Here is a 14,242-nt window from a genome sequence, read left to right on the forward strand (position 1 = left end):
CATAATCTTACCCGAAAGATCTGATGATCCCTCTAGGAATTTCAGCAGTTTTGAGATATTCAATAAGTTGATGGGTTCAAGTCCTACAAAACCAAGTTGGTGTTCTTCCCCGGTGGATATTCGATGGCCAAAAGTTTGGCCGATATTTGTTTTTAAAAACTTTTGTTAGCATTGGCATATGAACTCACGGATCTTTTTATTCTCTTTTTCTTTCTTGTTGCTGACAAAATTTGGAGTTTAGAATAAGGATTGTGGTTGCCACTATCATTGGTTTCTTCCAAGTCCATTCATCTTGAGATAGTTGGACATTGGATGCATATTCTAACACCTTATCTATATGACTACATATCCGAGTGTTTATCCAAATTGGATTTAAATCTTAATTAGTTAGTTTATTTTTGTATTTAGATAGGATCATAATTTGTATCGAATCTATGTCTGAATTCAGATAAAATCCTACAATAACTTGTTTCCAGTCTTTCTTTTTTTTTCTCTTTTCTGTTTCCAGATCCAGTAGTATCATAAGGGCTTTGGGACACAGATTCAACCCCACTTCATCATATATCATTCAGATCCATGCTCGCGTATCCAATCCGTCGACTTGTATTTAACTAGGGATCTAAACAGGTTGGATTCAGGTCGGATTTAGCCATTACCGAGCCCAACCTAATCGGATCTGACATAATCGGTTTCGGGTTCAGACTTGGATAAGATAAAATCGAATGTTGATCCAACTAGCTTAATTAAATTCCGATAATTATACATAAACTGATTCGGAACACAGTCGGATTTGGATTCGGACTCAAATGCAAAACTCAATTACCAAATCCAGATCCGATTGGGTCGGATGTCGGATTACATTCGATCCGTTGACATCACTAATTTAACCCACCGGAAGAATTGCATCGGAGGGCAATGAGGTCATTTTAAATGAGAGATTAATCCACTTTCCACGCCAGTTAAACATTTTTGACCGTGAGTGAACGAATAGACTAGAAACCTCAATCCCCAACAAAATTTATAAAGAAGACAAAGCGAAAACGGCACCGTCTCTGCCTATAAATACCTCTTCTCCCTCTCGTCCTCTTCAGTTCTCTCTTTCTCGATTACCAACTTTTCTTTCATAGTCCATCCATCTCTGTGTGAAAAATCTCTGAATTTTATCCATCTCTTTTTGTAAAAAATCTCCGAAACTTACTGCTACCTATCAGTTCTCCAGAAGAAGGAAGATAGTGATCGAGTGAAGAAAGATGTGTGGTGGTGCCATCATCTCCGACTTCATCCAGAGGAGCCGAGCAGCCAGCGGACGGGCGGACATCCCGGACTCATGGCGCGACTTGTTCGCAGATTTCGCCGATACTCAAGTCGAGAAACAACCCATCAAGCCCTTCCCCGTTCAGCCCAAACGCCGCCTCTCCTCAGGCACGTGATCCCCCCCCCCCTCCTACAAGAAAATCCATCTTTTTTGTTGCCTTCTCTCGTTCTTTCTGCGTTTTCTGAAGGATTTGTATCGTTGTTGTTGTTGTAGAAGGATTGGAGAGCGAGGAGGATGAGGAGCGGAAGCCGAAGAGGAAGAGGAAGAATCTCTACAGGGGAATCCGGCAGAGGCCGTGGGGGAAGTGGGCGGCCGAGATCCGCGACCCGAGGAAGGGGGTGAGGGTGTGGCTGGGGACGTTCAACACCGCCGAGGAGGCCGCCCGCGCCTACGACGCAGAGGCCCGCAAGATCAGGGGAACCAAGGCTAAGGTCAACTTCCCCAACGGGCTCCCCACCACCACCCAACGCCACCAACAGCTCCGCCAAGAAACTGCCCCAGCCTTCGTGGGCTTCGACTTCCACCATCAGCCGCAGCCTCTTCAGGCCGTCCCTTTCGGGCAGTACCTGCCGGAAGCGGCGGAGGAGGAAATGGAGAAGAAGAGCGTCATCAAGCTGGCGGAGGAGCTCTCGGCCTACGAGTCGTACGTCGAGTTCCTGCAAGGATTCGACGGCGTGTACGAGCAGCACGTCGCTCCGGCCAACCAGGAGAGCAACGTGGTGCCGACGTCGATCGAGCTCTGGAGTTTCGATGATGTGCCCATAAGTTGCTCGTCGTCCTCTTCTGCGGCCACTCCCTTGTAGAAGAAGAAGAGCTCGCCTTCTTCTTCTTTCCGTCTTCTCTCTTTGATCTCCTCTGCAACTTTTTTTCTTTCTTTCTTTCTTTCAGTCAGTACATTTTTTGTGAATAGGGTCCGGAGTTTAGGATTTCGTCGCGAACAAGTTCTTGTTTTTTTCTCTTAGTCTTTTAGGTGTTTTTAGGTACTTTCTTTTGATTCAATGCAAGCCAAACGGTCCTTTTCTTTTCTCATATTTCTTCTCCACCCACCCTCTTTTCTGTGTGTATATTTCTGATTCTGTTCTGCCGGAAAGATATATGTAAAACTGTAAAAGAAAGAAAGTGATGCCAATCCAAACAGTGAATTCTTTGAAAGCGATGCAATCCAAACAGTGAATTCTTTGAATAATTTATATAATAAACGAACTAACGGTTCGGTTACGTGGGTCGGACTCGGTTCGATCCGTCTTGTTTATGCCTATCGGCTGAGACGTTTTTTTTATTGAGAAAGAAATTATTAAAATTTGTCAGTCTCATTTATTACCGAATCCGAAATAAGAAAATTCAAATAATAAGTTCAGATGTTGGAGATTAAGTTGAGTGGTGTGTGGATACCTACAACTCCATTCTATGATTCTTGTGGACCCGGATCCGATTCATGAACATCCTTGCAAACTCCCCAATTTTTAGGTTCCGGGGGTTTACAAAAAAAAAAAGTAATAAGCTTAAAGAATGATTTTATTGTAGAAATTATATTTCGAATATTTTTCCGATAAAACATTTGATATCGGATCAAGTTAACTGGGCGGATTTGGCTTGAAAGATTTACATTCAATGTCTGGGTGTTTGACAATTATTTGAAGCTAATCAAATCCGAAGTTTAAAATGGCCTAGATTACCATATTACGAGCCTCTTTTGGGGTTGGAAACCCAAACCAGTAACCCGCTGGCTATCCTCAAGGTTGGAATCTGGTTGGTAAGACAAAAGAGCGCATGAGGTGGATCTGGATCTGGATCTGGATCTAGACCCGAGTCGTATGTGAATCTAGATCAACACCCGGAAGGGCGAGATGGTGCCACAGACTTCACGAAGGCCGACGACCCGTCATCGGCGGCTTCGGCTTCGGCTTTGGCTTTGGGCGTCTCGGGATCTAGAAAGTTCTGACCCGGATCACGGATGCGGCGCCGCTTCATTTATACGCGTCCTGCCGCGTTAGAAACGACGTGGGCCCCACGTAACCCAAAGATATTTGTGTGGAGGATTCGGGTCTTTCCTGTGGGCTGGGCCAACGGGTTCCCCCCCAAAACCGTGTTCTCCCCACCACTTCGTGTTGGGCCATGTGACGCTTTCTTGGAAGCCAAGGCAAAAAAAAAGTAGGTTGGGTTTTTGACAGCCCGGTAGGGAAGCTTTGTGGGTCCCTTTGGTCCTGCTAACGACTAGTAGGACCCACCGCCTGAGTCCAGAGTCCGAAACTGACGCAACTTGGCTAGGTTGAAACCGTCTGACTTTAGCCTCCCAACCAACTTGACTTAAGTAGACTAGGCTCGACTCACCGTGTTACAGGCTGAGATTGAGCCTAGTCTAAGTCTCAGCCTTCTTGGGGGGGTTGACTCACCACAATAAGGGCTTAAAAAACTAACAAACCGTGACCGGGACGTGGTCGCAATCCCACAAACCTCGCTATCAAGACCAATGCGGATTTTTCTCGGATAGAATAAAAAAATATATAAATCATTTGAAGGGAAGGAGATATTTTTGGGAAGTATATCAGTCTGAAAATATCGGGAAAAGAACCGGTAAATTTTAAAATATCGGTCTAAGTCCAACCCAATGTCGAATCACTTCGTTGGAGACGTCACCAATTTTTCTTCTATGTTTTTTTTTTAATTCTTTCGGAATTATACTTTGCCCTTCTTTTTTTTTAAGGGCAGGGCACTCTCATTCTTATCTTGGGGGTACCATGGAGGTGGGGCCCACTGCATGGTAACAACTCCTTACCCTTTGGGAGTATATGGGTGTCAACGGGTGGGGTTTGATTCGGATCCGGTCGAAATCAGACTTGAACCAGATTTTTGAGTATGGTATCAGGTTCAGACTCGGGTCTACTATAAAAAATAACATACCCAGACCCGATAAGAACTACATGAACCAAACCCGGATCATACCCTATAAAACAATATTTTTTTTTTATCATTTTTACATTGAAAAATTGTAGGTTTTAATAACAACTCAGGTCCGATCTGGGTCTGGTATAAAATTTCACAAACTATACCCGAGTACATGTATTAATCAGGCCTTCAGATCCGAACCGAGATCTTAATCGGGTCTTCTTATCTATCTATCACCGTACCAGGACCCTATAATGTTTTGTTCGGGTCAGGCCCATTGACACCCTAGTAAGGACTAAGAAGAGCACCATCTGGCTTGGCCATTTTACACGGAAGCATAGTAACAAATCTTGCGAGATTTATGAAAATCTCGCAAGAAATTATTCGAAGGTTAAAAACAGTAATTTTTTGTGAGTTTTTTTTTATCAAAAACGTAAATATCAGCTATTTATCTAAAAAAAACTGTGGTTTTTATTTGTAAATATTTTTTATTTATATTTTCTTATAAAAATATTTTTTATTGCCAAGATTTTGCCAAAAAAAACACAAGATTTTCAAAAAAAAATATTTCTTGCCAGTTTTTGGCTGCCGATATTTTTCGGTTTATAACTTTCGTCGCTATGCACGGAAGGTATGTCTGAATATTAATTTGGTGATGATGATGCTGATACATTATACTGATGTTCAGAGTTGGTTTGCTTGGATAAGGCTGCTTCCGGTTGGGTTGGGTTGGGTTGGGTTGGGCTGGGCTGGGCAACGCTGGGTTCAGATTAGATCGAGGTGGGTTCACCACCCTCTCTACACAGGTTGAATCAATGAACCTTCACATCCTATTTTAAGATATGGTACAAATTCGGGTTGGGCATTGTTTGGGTTGGCATGGATCCAGGTCGACTGTACAAAGCTACAACCAGTGGCCGAGCCAGAAATTTAACCTAAGGTGGGCACAAAACAAATGTGCTGTTCAAAAAAAAAAACAGATAAATTCTTTTCTGCATTTATGCTAACTGACAAAAAAACAAAAGCCCTTAATAATTTAACTTAATTCAAGTATTTATTATTAAATATTAATGACTTCATGCTTAACTGTAATTGAAAAAAAAAATTAAACCTTAAATCATTACTAAACATTTAATGCTATTTTAAGTTTAGTTGAGAGATATGACATCATATCAAAACCAACAACACGCCCACAGATTTCCAATTTTTGCTATGGGCCCACGGCCAGAACTAAAACAGCCGAGCCGAGTGACGAGTCACTGGATTTTAAAATCATGGTTTTGGTAAAGGAGAATTTATTCCACAGCATCAGAGGCACAGAGATGATATAAAGGTGGGCTCGAGTCCACATGGGTTCACGAGGGGTGGGGCTTGGTGCAGCCAGGTGCTTGTGTCTCTGACTGGCTCCCATCATCTTTTATTTGATGTTGATGTTGGGTGGGACAGTAAGTAGGGGTGGCAATCGGATCGGGTCAGCATACCTTAACACGAACCTGATCCATTTATTAAACGGCTCGGCTGTGGCAAACACAGACCCGACCCATTTATTAAACGGGTAACCCGATACGACCCGGTTAACCCATTTAATAAACAGGTAGGATCGGGTAAACGGGTTTGCGGGTCGGGTTCGAGTAAACAGGTTGACTCGCCCGCCTAACCCGTTTATTAAACACGGGTTGGCATACCCATAACACGAACCCGACCCGTTTAATAAATGGGTTAGGCAGGTCGACCCGTTTATGACACGAACCCGTTTAAGCCAAACCCGAACCCACCTAAGAAGCGGGTTGGCGGGTCGTGTCAGGTTTTGCCACCCTTAACTGTAAGCGTGTGGGCTGGTGAATATTTAATGTGGGGATCACTCCCCCTGGTCGATCTGAGTGGCAGCAGGCATGGGAAGAAGGTGCTGGCTTATTGGTCTTAGATTCAACTCTCTCGATCTCGATGTCCAAATGCTTTTAACTGATGGGTTTTATAAAGGCTTCGATGACGGTGACCCTACTTGAGGTTTATTTCACAGGAGACAGGCCAATGAAGTGACTATATTTTCTAAGAAGGATTTTTGTCGTAAAAAAAAAACATAAAATTCAATGTTTGTATTTGGGAGTCAACGGGTCTGGTTTACCCGAACCCAGACCCGGGACAAACTTTATAGGGTCCGGGTATGATGACAGATAAGAAGACCCAATTCAGACCAAAGTTTGGACTTGAAGGTTCGATTAATACATGGATCAGGGTATAGTTTGTGAAATTTTATACCAGACTCAGGCCAGACCCGAATTATGATTAAGACCCACAAATTTTCAATATAAAAATATTATTTTACCAGGTATGGTTTGGGTCTGGTTTATGTAGTTTTTATCGGGTCCGGTTATGGTTTATCTTATAATAGACCCGATTAGACTTGGGTCTGGACCCAATACCATACCCAAAAATCTGATCCACATCTGGTTTCACCTGGGTCTGAACCAAACCCGATCCGTTGACACCCCTATTTGCATCCCCTCGAAGCTGATCAATAAGTGGAAAGGCCGGTGTCAACGGTTCAGATCTGGTTTGAACCAAGGTGAGTTCGAACAATTTATGTGTTTGTAATGTTTTAATTTGCCAATGTTTTCCTATGCTGAAAAGATGCTGCTGATAACCAGGTGACCTTCTCATGTTTCTTAAGAAAAAGTCTTTAAGCTCCAAAGTATGGATGGTGAATATAACAGAAAAGTATATATAAATTAATACAATTAGATTTTTAGGTGGGTTTTTTTTTTTTTTATGAACAAGAACCCACCATGTGGACTTGGGGAAAACGGGCCTGGCCCCACCTCGCCCCGTTTGGACCGGGGATGGAGGACATAAAATAGGGATGAAGGTTAAAATCAAAACCCTTGCGGGAATGGACTTACGCTTCCTCCACCTCGTCTTGCCCTGCCCCGTCCCCAATCTCCATTAGTAAAATGCTAAAAGACTCTTTTGCTTTTCCTATAAGAAAAAGTTTTCTTGGGAATGCATATCAGGCCTGTTCCTTCTCTGTTCACTGTTTGGTCTCCAAATAATGCATAAGAAACATGAATCTCCAATCAAAAAATTGATCTTCATGGAGGACTACTGATATGCCAAGATGATTCTTTTGATTTTTTTTTTCTTCCGATATTTAACAAGGGGAAACCCCAGTTCATGTGGTGGTGCCCCTGAGAGATTCATGTTTCATGGAGCCTCCGACCCCCAAAAAAAGCCCACAGACTTTTACGCTGCCAAAAGCCGTCACTAAAAAGGGTAATGGCCGTCACCATTTTGTAGCCGTGACGGACTGGGCATGCCGTGGGTTCTAGTGACACAGTCAACATTGGTAACTGCCAAAGCCGTCACTGTATAGTATAGTGACGGCTGAAGCCGTCACCAATACTTTTCTAAACAGTTAAAAAAATCATTGGTGCTTTTCAACTGTAAAAAAAAATTCAAAATTCAAAATTCATTCTAAGCATTTATTCAAAAAATAAACCAAATCATGTACGTTCTGAATTTCCATTTTATTCAAAATTTAGCACTTTTTTACATCTATACTGAAAGCTTAACAAATATGATGGTAGTGTGTTTTCTTCAAATAGGGTATCGTGGCTTGTGTAGCCTGCCGTGTTGTGGCTGTGTGGCTCTGGAGTGCAAGTTGGTTTGGATCTAATTAAAAACATTAATTGGATCCAATGGTTATGGATTGGACCCTCATAGGGGACATCCTATGTGGACCCCCATTTGGATCCAGGAGTCCATATGAACTAAAATATCTTCTAGTTTTAAATTCATACTAAGGAATCAAATAAAAATAAAAAATGCAACAATTAAAATTTTAATTTTAAACTTATTTTTTTAAAATAATAATTAAAGAAATTAAGAGGGTGGGACATCCCACATCTCTAGAAGAGTTCCACATAATTTAGAATATGCTAGAGTTGATGGTTGAATAGTCAAACCTAATTATCTTACTTAAATAAAATTAGAAAAAAATCAAATAAATAAAAAATCAAAGTATAGAAGTCAGAATTTTTCTAGAAAGGACTCATATCCCCCTTCACATGATTTTAGAGAGAGATGATCCTTTCTCGTAAGGTTAGTGTTGTGGAGAAGGGATATAAATACCTCTCTCTCTCTCTCTCTCTCTCTCTTCTTTTTTTCTTTTTACTTTTTGCTTTCTCTCTTCTCCTAAAATTTTTAGGAGGTCAGGAGTAGGTTTTAGAGCCATTAAACCTGCACATATTTTGGTGTTTGTGGTGGTAGAAAGATCAGACTACCTGACTTCCTCATTGTTTTCAAGATCTATCAATTTTTTAGGTAAGATTTACGTAGTAGATGTTTTTTATGTACATTAAGCATTCATATATGAGTTAGTTTTATTTCCAGCAGCATATTTACATGTTTTGATCTATTATATATATATTTTTTTTTTTTGAAAAAATCATTATTTAGATTCGAAAAAGATGAATCTTGAGTTTTTCATAAAAACAATTTTGAGAAACATGCCTAAATAGGGTTTCTTCATTGGTTCATATTAGATTCAGCCATGACTTGATTATTGATGTTGATATTCATGTGTTAATCTATATTCAATCTGATTAAATCTAAAACAATGAGATTTCAATGGTTTTATGATCTTAAGAAGAGTTTTTACAAAAATATTTTCTGAGAAACCTAAATCTATGATGATTGATATGTTATTCCTGACTAATTTTGGAAATAAATCAATATATCATTGAATATCAGTCTAAAAAATCTAAATAAAATCACTAAGATAATCTATGCATTTTGATCTTGAATTTAAAATCTTATTTTACCTGATTGTATTAAGAAAAAAATGTCTGTTTTATCAAAACTTCAATTTCTGGAGTGTTGTTTCATCCTATCTCCAATAAAGATATAAAAACATAAGAAAAATGACTCGAAATATTTTATAAAAAATTTTGGGTGGAGATTAACATATAATAACAGATCATGTAAAAAGGGTTTGGTCAAAAACATTTTATATAAGTTCTGATAAATACATTAATTTGATAAAAAACTTGTAGTTTACAGATTCTGGAATGAAACTCTGTCAGAATAGTGTTCTATAAAAGATTTATTATTATTTCTGTATTTAAATTTTTTAAGAACTGTCTATTGGGTGGTATTCTTGACAGGACAGGTAACCATAGTAACAATATCATGATTTTATATGTGTTCTATTATTTCAGACTGATTTTATGAAAATGGATCATCAGGGATCCAAATTTTCTGGGACGACTTATGCTTGTGATTAAGTTGTAACATGTTTGGATCTTATGGTTGTAATGTATTTTTGACATGTATGGCATATTATTAATGTTTATAAACCCTATTGAATCATAAATAAAGTGCTAAACATTTGAAAAGATCTGAATGAAAGTTTATTTAAGTTATATGTGTAAGACATGACTAATTCTTGATTGTCTTGTAAATTAACTATTTTGATTGATTCCAAAATAGAGTACCTTAGTTATGTGATTATGTTCAGTATGTTCAGTTTGGTTAATATCTGAATTAAGTTATGTGTATTCACCTTGTTTAAGCATGATTATAATTGCATGTAATTAGAAATATGTAAGTCTTTCCGGTTTGAGCTTGTGGGGGCCTGAATCGAGGAAAATGACTTATGTATTTTTTGTTATAGGTTAGTTGTAGTGGGTTCTGTAATTTATATATTATCATGAATATTTTAATTAGGTCTTACATGATTTGAATACTGAAAAGTTAAGATATTAATTAGAGTTAGATCGATTTGCTCAGTGAGGGTTTATGAGAGCTCTTATTGGGAAAGTCGGGTTTATGACTTTAATTATGCTTTGATATTTTCTCTAAACTTTTCATAAATTCAATTTTGAATAATATTAGATCTGATATAAATGTTTATAATGGAGATAAAGGTGAATTTAATTGCTATGATTATAGTGTATGGATGCCCTGTTTCTGAGTAAAAGGCTCCTACATGTATTGTGATTGAGATTTATGAATTAATTCAATTATGAAAATTTAATTTTGTCATTTCTTTTATGATAAACTGATTATGAACCTATTGATTTTATTGGCCATATGTGAAGTTTCAAAATGATGCATATTTATGATATTATTGCATGTTTATTTTTGAATATTAAAAATATTGTGATACTGCATGAATAAATTGTTAAATAGCATGTTGACATGATTTCTTGTTATGAGAATGCATGTTATACTTTGAGATGCAGTATTTGTTAAATGCTTGCAGGATTGATAGAAATCTCGCAGGGTTGCATGGGCACTTGGTGTGCTTGATAATTTAAGAAATTACAATTCTAAAAGAGAGAATAGTGAGATGGCAATGCACTAGCCTAAATGATATATGCATTTACCTATGACCTAATTAATACAATAACCTTGAGCAGGAATTTGGGTATGCCTTTACCGAGGTATGTTGAACCAGAATGATCCTTGGTCTACCTTAGAGAGGGTAGACAGTATGAAACTGTTTGGGCTTTCTTTCTTATTATACTGCAAGAGACAATGCCTTGATGGTCCCCCAGCCCAGAGAATTTAAGGAGACTAGGATTGTCTCTTATATCATAGGCGGGCAGACCCTTGGTACTTTTGCAGAAGTGAGTGATCATGATCATCATTATGGCATGAAGCCACACCCTTATGTAGATTTCTCTCAAAGCACATCGCTACCGTTTACGATCTAACTCGGCTCTCGGGAATTACGACTCTGCAATTACTTGAAAAAAGTAAAACACATAGCATAATAAACACTCAGGTAGTCTAGGTTGTTTCGTGTTTGTCCTACGCATACCCGATAGGTATTTGATAATCAAGTGGAATATAAAATACTTGCTCACTTTACTTTACTATACTTTTATTTATGTTTATAGAGATTCATGCATATCAATAAATGTCTCAATTTCATTTGGAATAACGTTATATATGTTTGAAAATATTATATCATACTAGTGTATGTTTTCCTTTCTTGAATTATGAATATCTTGTGAAATCGTGTATTTGCCTTTTTGATAGTTAATGCAGTTCTTTAATTATTGATGCATATTATGCAAGCTTTATGTATCATATCTTGCATTAGATGTATGAATTTTATTGAAACTTTTCAAAGTCTCATGCTTTTGAAATAAAATATTTTCAGGTAATATGTGATCTGGGAGTGGGTGCAGGATGCTGGAGAGGACTGTGAGGACTGATGATTTCGATGATCCCAAGGGCTACTTGTCTCATTTTAATTTATAATAATTATTGATTATTTAATTGACTATTTATTTAAATAATTGCTTTAATGGGTCAATACTTAAATGAGACTATTTAATGTTCAGTTAATTTCTCTTATTGATATGAATCAGTAATGTTTTAAAATGTAATGTGCTTGAGAGATTTAACCAAAAATCTAGTTTATTAAATTGATTTCTAAAAAATCAATATTTCTATTATATTTGCTCACATGAGTAATAACTTAAATATTTTGTCATTTTGACGCTTTATTTTTGAACTTTGTTCTAAGGAGCTATTAAACGTCGATGCATGTACATGCTGACTCCTTAGAGCTTATTTCGGTTAAGGCATTGTCAATGATGAAAGACTTAGATTAATCATTTTTTTATGTAATGATCCAATCAGATTTATTGATGGTGGTTCTGTACTGGATGTGGTACTAGGAGACTAAGACACGCTCACGCTTACATTAAGGCAGGCCATTTAGTACTTGGTACGGTTAAGACGTGTCCGTTAGTGATACTGTCGTATTATTATATTTTAGAGAAAAAAAAGAGAATCACCAAGACAAAAAAAATCTTGGTATTTTTTTGTTGAAATCTATCGGGCCGTTATAAGCTCTCTTATTGTACTTGCTGATTACGATAAAAGAAGACAACCTATGCTTGTTTCGATAACCACCCTTGAAGGTTACAGTAAAAGAAGGTAACATGTGCTGGTTACGGTAAAAGAGAGTAACATGTGCTAGTTACAATAACTACCCTTGCAAGTTACGGTAAAAGAGGGTAACCTGTGCAGGTTATGGTAAATGAAGGTAACTTGTGTTGGTTACAGTAAATCAATTACATATCACCCTAACTCCCAAGCATCTACCCATGTCGTGGTTGGTACCTATATAGTAGGAATGCTAGGAGCATGGAGGTGGTTACAAGTACAAATGGCATTCATTCAACAAAAATAGTATCCATGATGGAATAACTTCCATCATGGAATGCTAAACTTAAGGGAACAACTCTATAAAAGAGAGAAGTTACATAAGTTTGGGGGAGAGAAAAAGAGGGGATAGAGAAAAAGCAAAAGCAAATTATCAAAGTGACAATATACTTAAGGAAACCCAAGAAGACATGAGAATTTGGTCGACTCATAAGCCATTATCTTCTTCTCCCTTTATCTTTGTCTTTTCTTCTTCTTCTCACTTGTAATCAAAGCTCTGGGAATCAGAGGCTACTGTAAAGGTGAAGAGATCCTGAAATAAAGTTTAATGTTTCTATATCTCAATTTGAGTGTTAAAAAAATTAGCACTCCAGTTTGGCACGCCTGGTGGGACCTTTGCCTGCTTCTCATCTCCCTTTAAGAATTGCAACAATGGTGGAAAAAAATAAGAGTTCAAAAATCAAGTTGGTGCTCGTGAGCCAATTAAATGACACCAACACTTCGCCTACTTCTGCATACAGGGGTCCTTTTACTAGAAGCAAAGCCAGAGCCACATCAACGCTTTTCGATTGCTTGGAAGTCTTAGCCTTGAAATTTGATGCATCTTTAAAGAGAAAAATGTTAAAAAATATTTTCACTACAGCGAAAAATGAGATGTCGAAGGGCTCTTCTATGCAAAGAAAGCCGAAAGACTCCTCTTTTTCACCAAAGAATGAGATGCCGAAAGCCTCTCCTATGCAAAGGATGCCAAACGACTCTTGTTTTTCACCAAAAAATGAAATGTTGAAAGGATTTACTATGCAAAGGATGTCGAAAGACTCCTCTTTTTTATCCAAAAATGATATGTTGAAAGACTCTCCTACAAAGTAGATGCCAAAGGGCTCCTACATATTTTCAAAGGAAGGGATATAAAAAAGTTTTCCTTATGTTCAAGAAAAGATGTATAAAAGTTATTTCCTTAACATAAAAAAAGAAGATGGTTGGACTTTGGTGGTTCCGAAAAAATTACATTCCTTGAGAAAGAGATTTATGAAAAATGTATTTGGTGTTATGTCTCCTATGGTGATGCAATAAGGGAAACCAACATCTATCATTGCAAAGGTGATATCACCAACCAGCCAAAGCCTTTTAACACTTGTGTTAGCATAAAGAGCATCACTGGTTGAAAAGATAATCAACCATAATTTACCCATACAAAAAAGGTAATGTCATGGGCTGAAAAGGTGACATCACCAATCGGCCAAAGTTTAGAGGTGACATTATCAATGACAAATGTGATATCACCAGCCAACCAAGGCTCTTTAGCACTTATGCTATAAAAAGTGACATCACCAACCAAAAAAGGCTTTGAAGTACTTATGCTAGAAAAAGTGACATCACCCAAAACAAAGGTGACATCACCAACCAGCCAAGGCTCTTCAGTAAAAAAAGGTGATATCACCAACCATCCAAGGCTCTATAACACTTGTGCTAGAAAAAGTGACATCACCCAAAGCAAAGATGACATCACCAATCAGCCAATATAAAACCCGTAAATTTTTTGTATTTTACAAAAAATAATATTGAATTAAGGCTAAAAATTATTTAAGATTAAGATAAAAATTTATTTATAATTTGAACATTTATTAGGATTCAGAATAAATTTTTAGTGAGAAATTTATTCTGAATTAGGGTTTTAATTTTTAATCAGGTTTGAATTTGAACTTGGGTTTAATAAATATGTCTCAAATATTATAATTAGATTTAAGTTTGATTCAAATCTAAATTAAGGCTTAATCAAATGTTAATTCAAGTTTAAAACATACAATAAATTACATTTTTGAATATACGCTTTTAAATTTAGTTCAAAAGTAATACATG

The 14,242-nt window shown here is 37.6% G+C and overlaps 1 protein-coding gene across 2 annotated transcripts; it reads left to right on the top strand.

Moving 5' to 3' along the window:
- The first annotated feature begins 1,083 nt into the window (after window positions 1-1,083).
- Window positions 1,084-2,467, top strand: LOC149846184 (ethylene-responsive transcription factor RAP2-3-like). Of its 2 annotated transcripts, none has more exons than XM_089996223.1 (2): window positions 1,084-1,422; window positions 1,529-2,467. In XM_089996223.1, exons 1-2 carry the CDS (start codon window positions 1,251-1,253, stop codon window positions 2,116-2,118), a joined length of 762 nt encoding a protein of 253 aa, XP_089852349.1. In that variant the 5' UTR covers window positions 1,084-1,250; the 3' UTR covers window positions 2,119-2,467. The 2 variants fall into 2 exon arrangements, with proteins under 2 accessions (XP_089852349.1, XP_089852350.1); XM_089996224.1 differs by having other exon boundaries at window positions 1,532-2,467.
- The last annotated feature ends 11,775 nt before the right edge of the window (window positions 2,468-14,242 follow it).

This window comes from Nuphar pumila, chromosome 2 (genome assembly GCF_984573655.1).
Source record: "Nuphar pumila chromosome 2, dmNupPumi1.hap1.1, whole genome shotgun sequence".
Classification (NCBI taxonomy): Eukaryota; Viridiplantae; Streptophyta; class Magnoliopsida; order Nymphaeales; family Nymphaeaceae; genus Nuphar; species Nuphar pumila.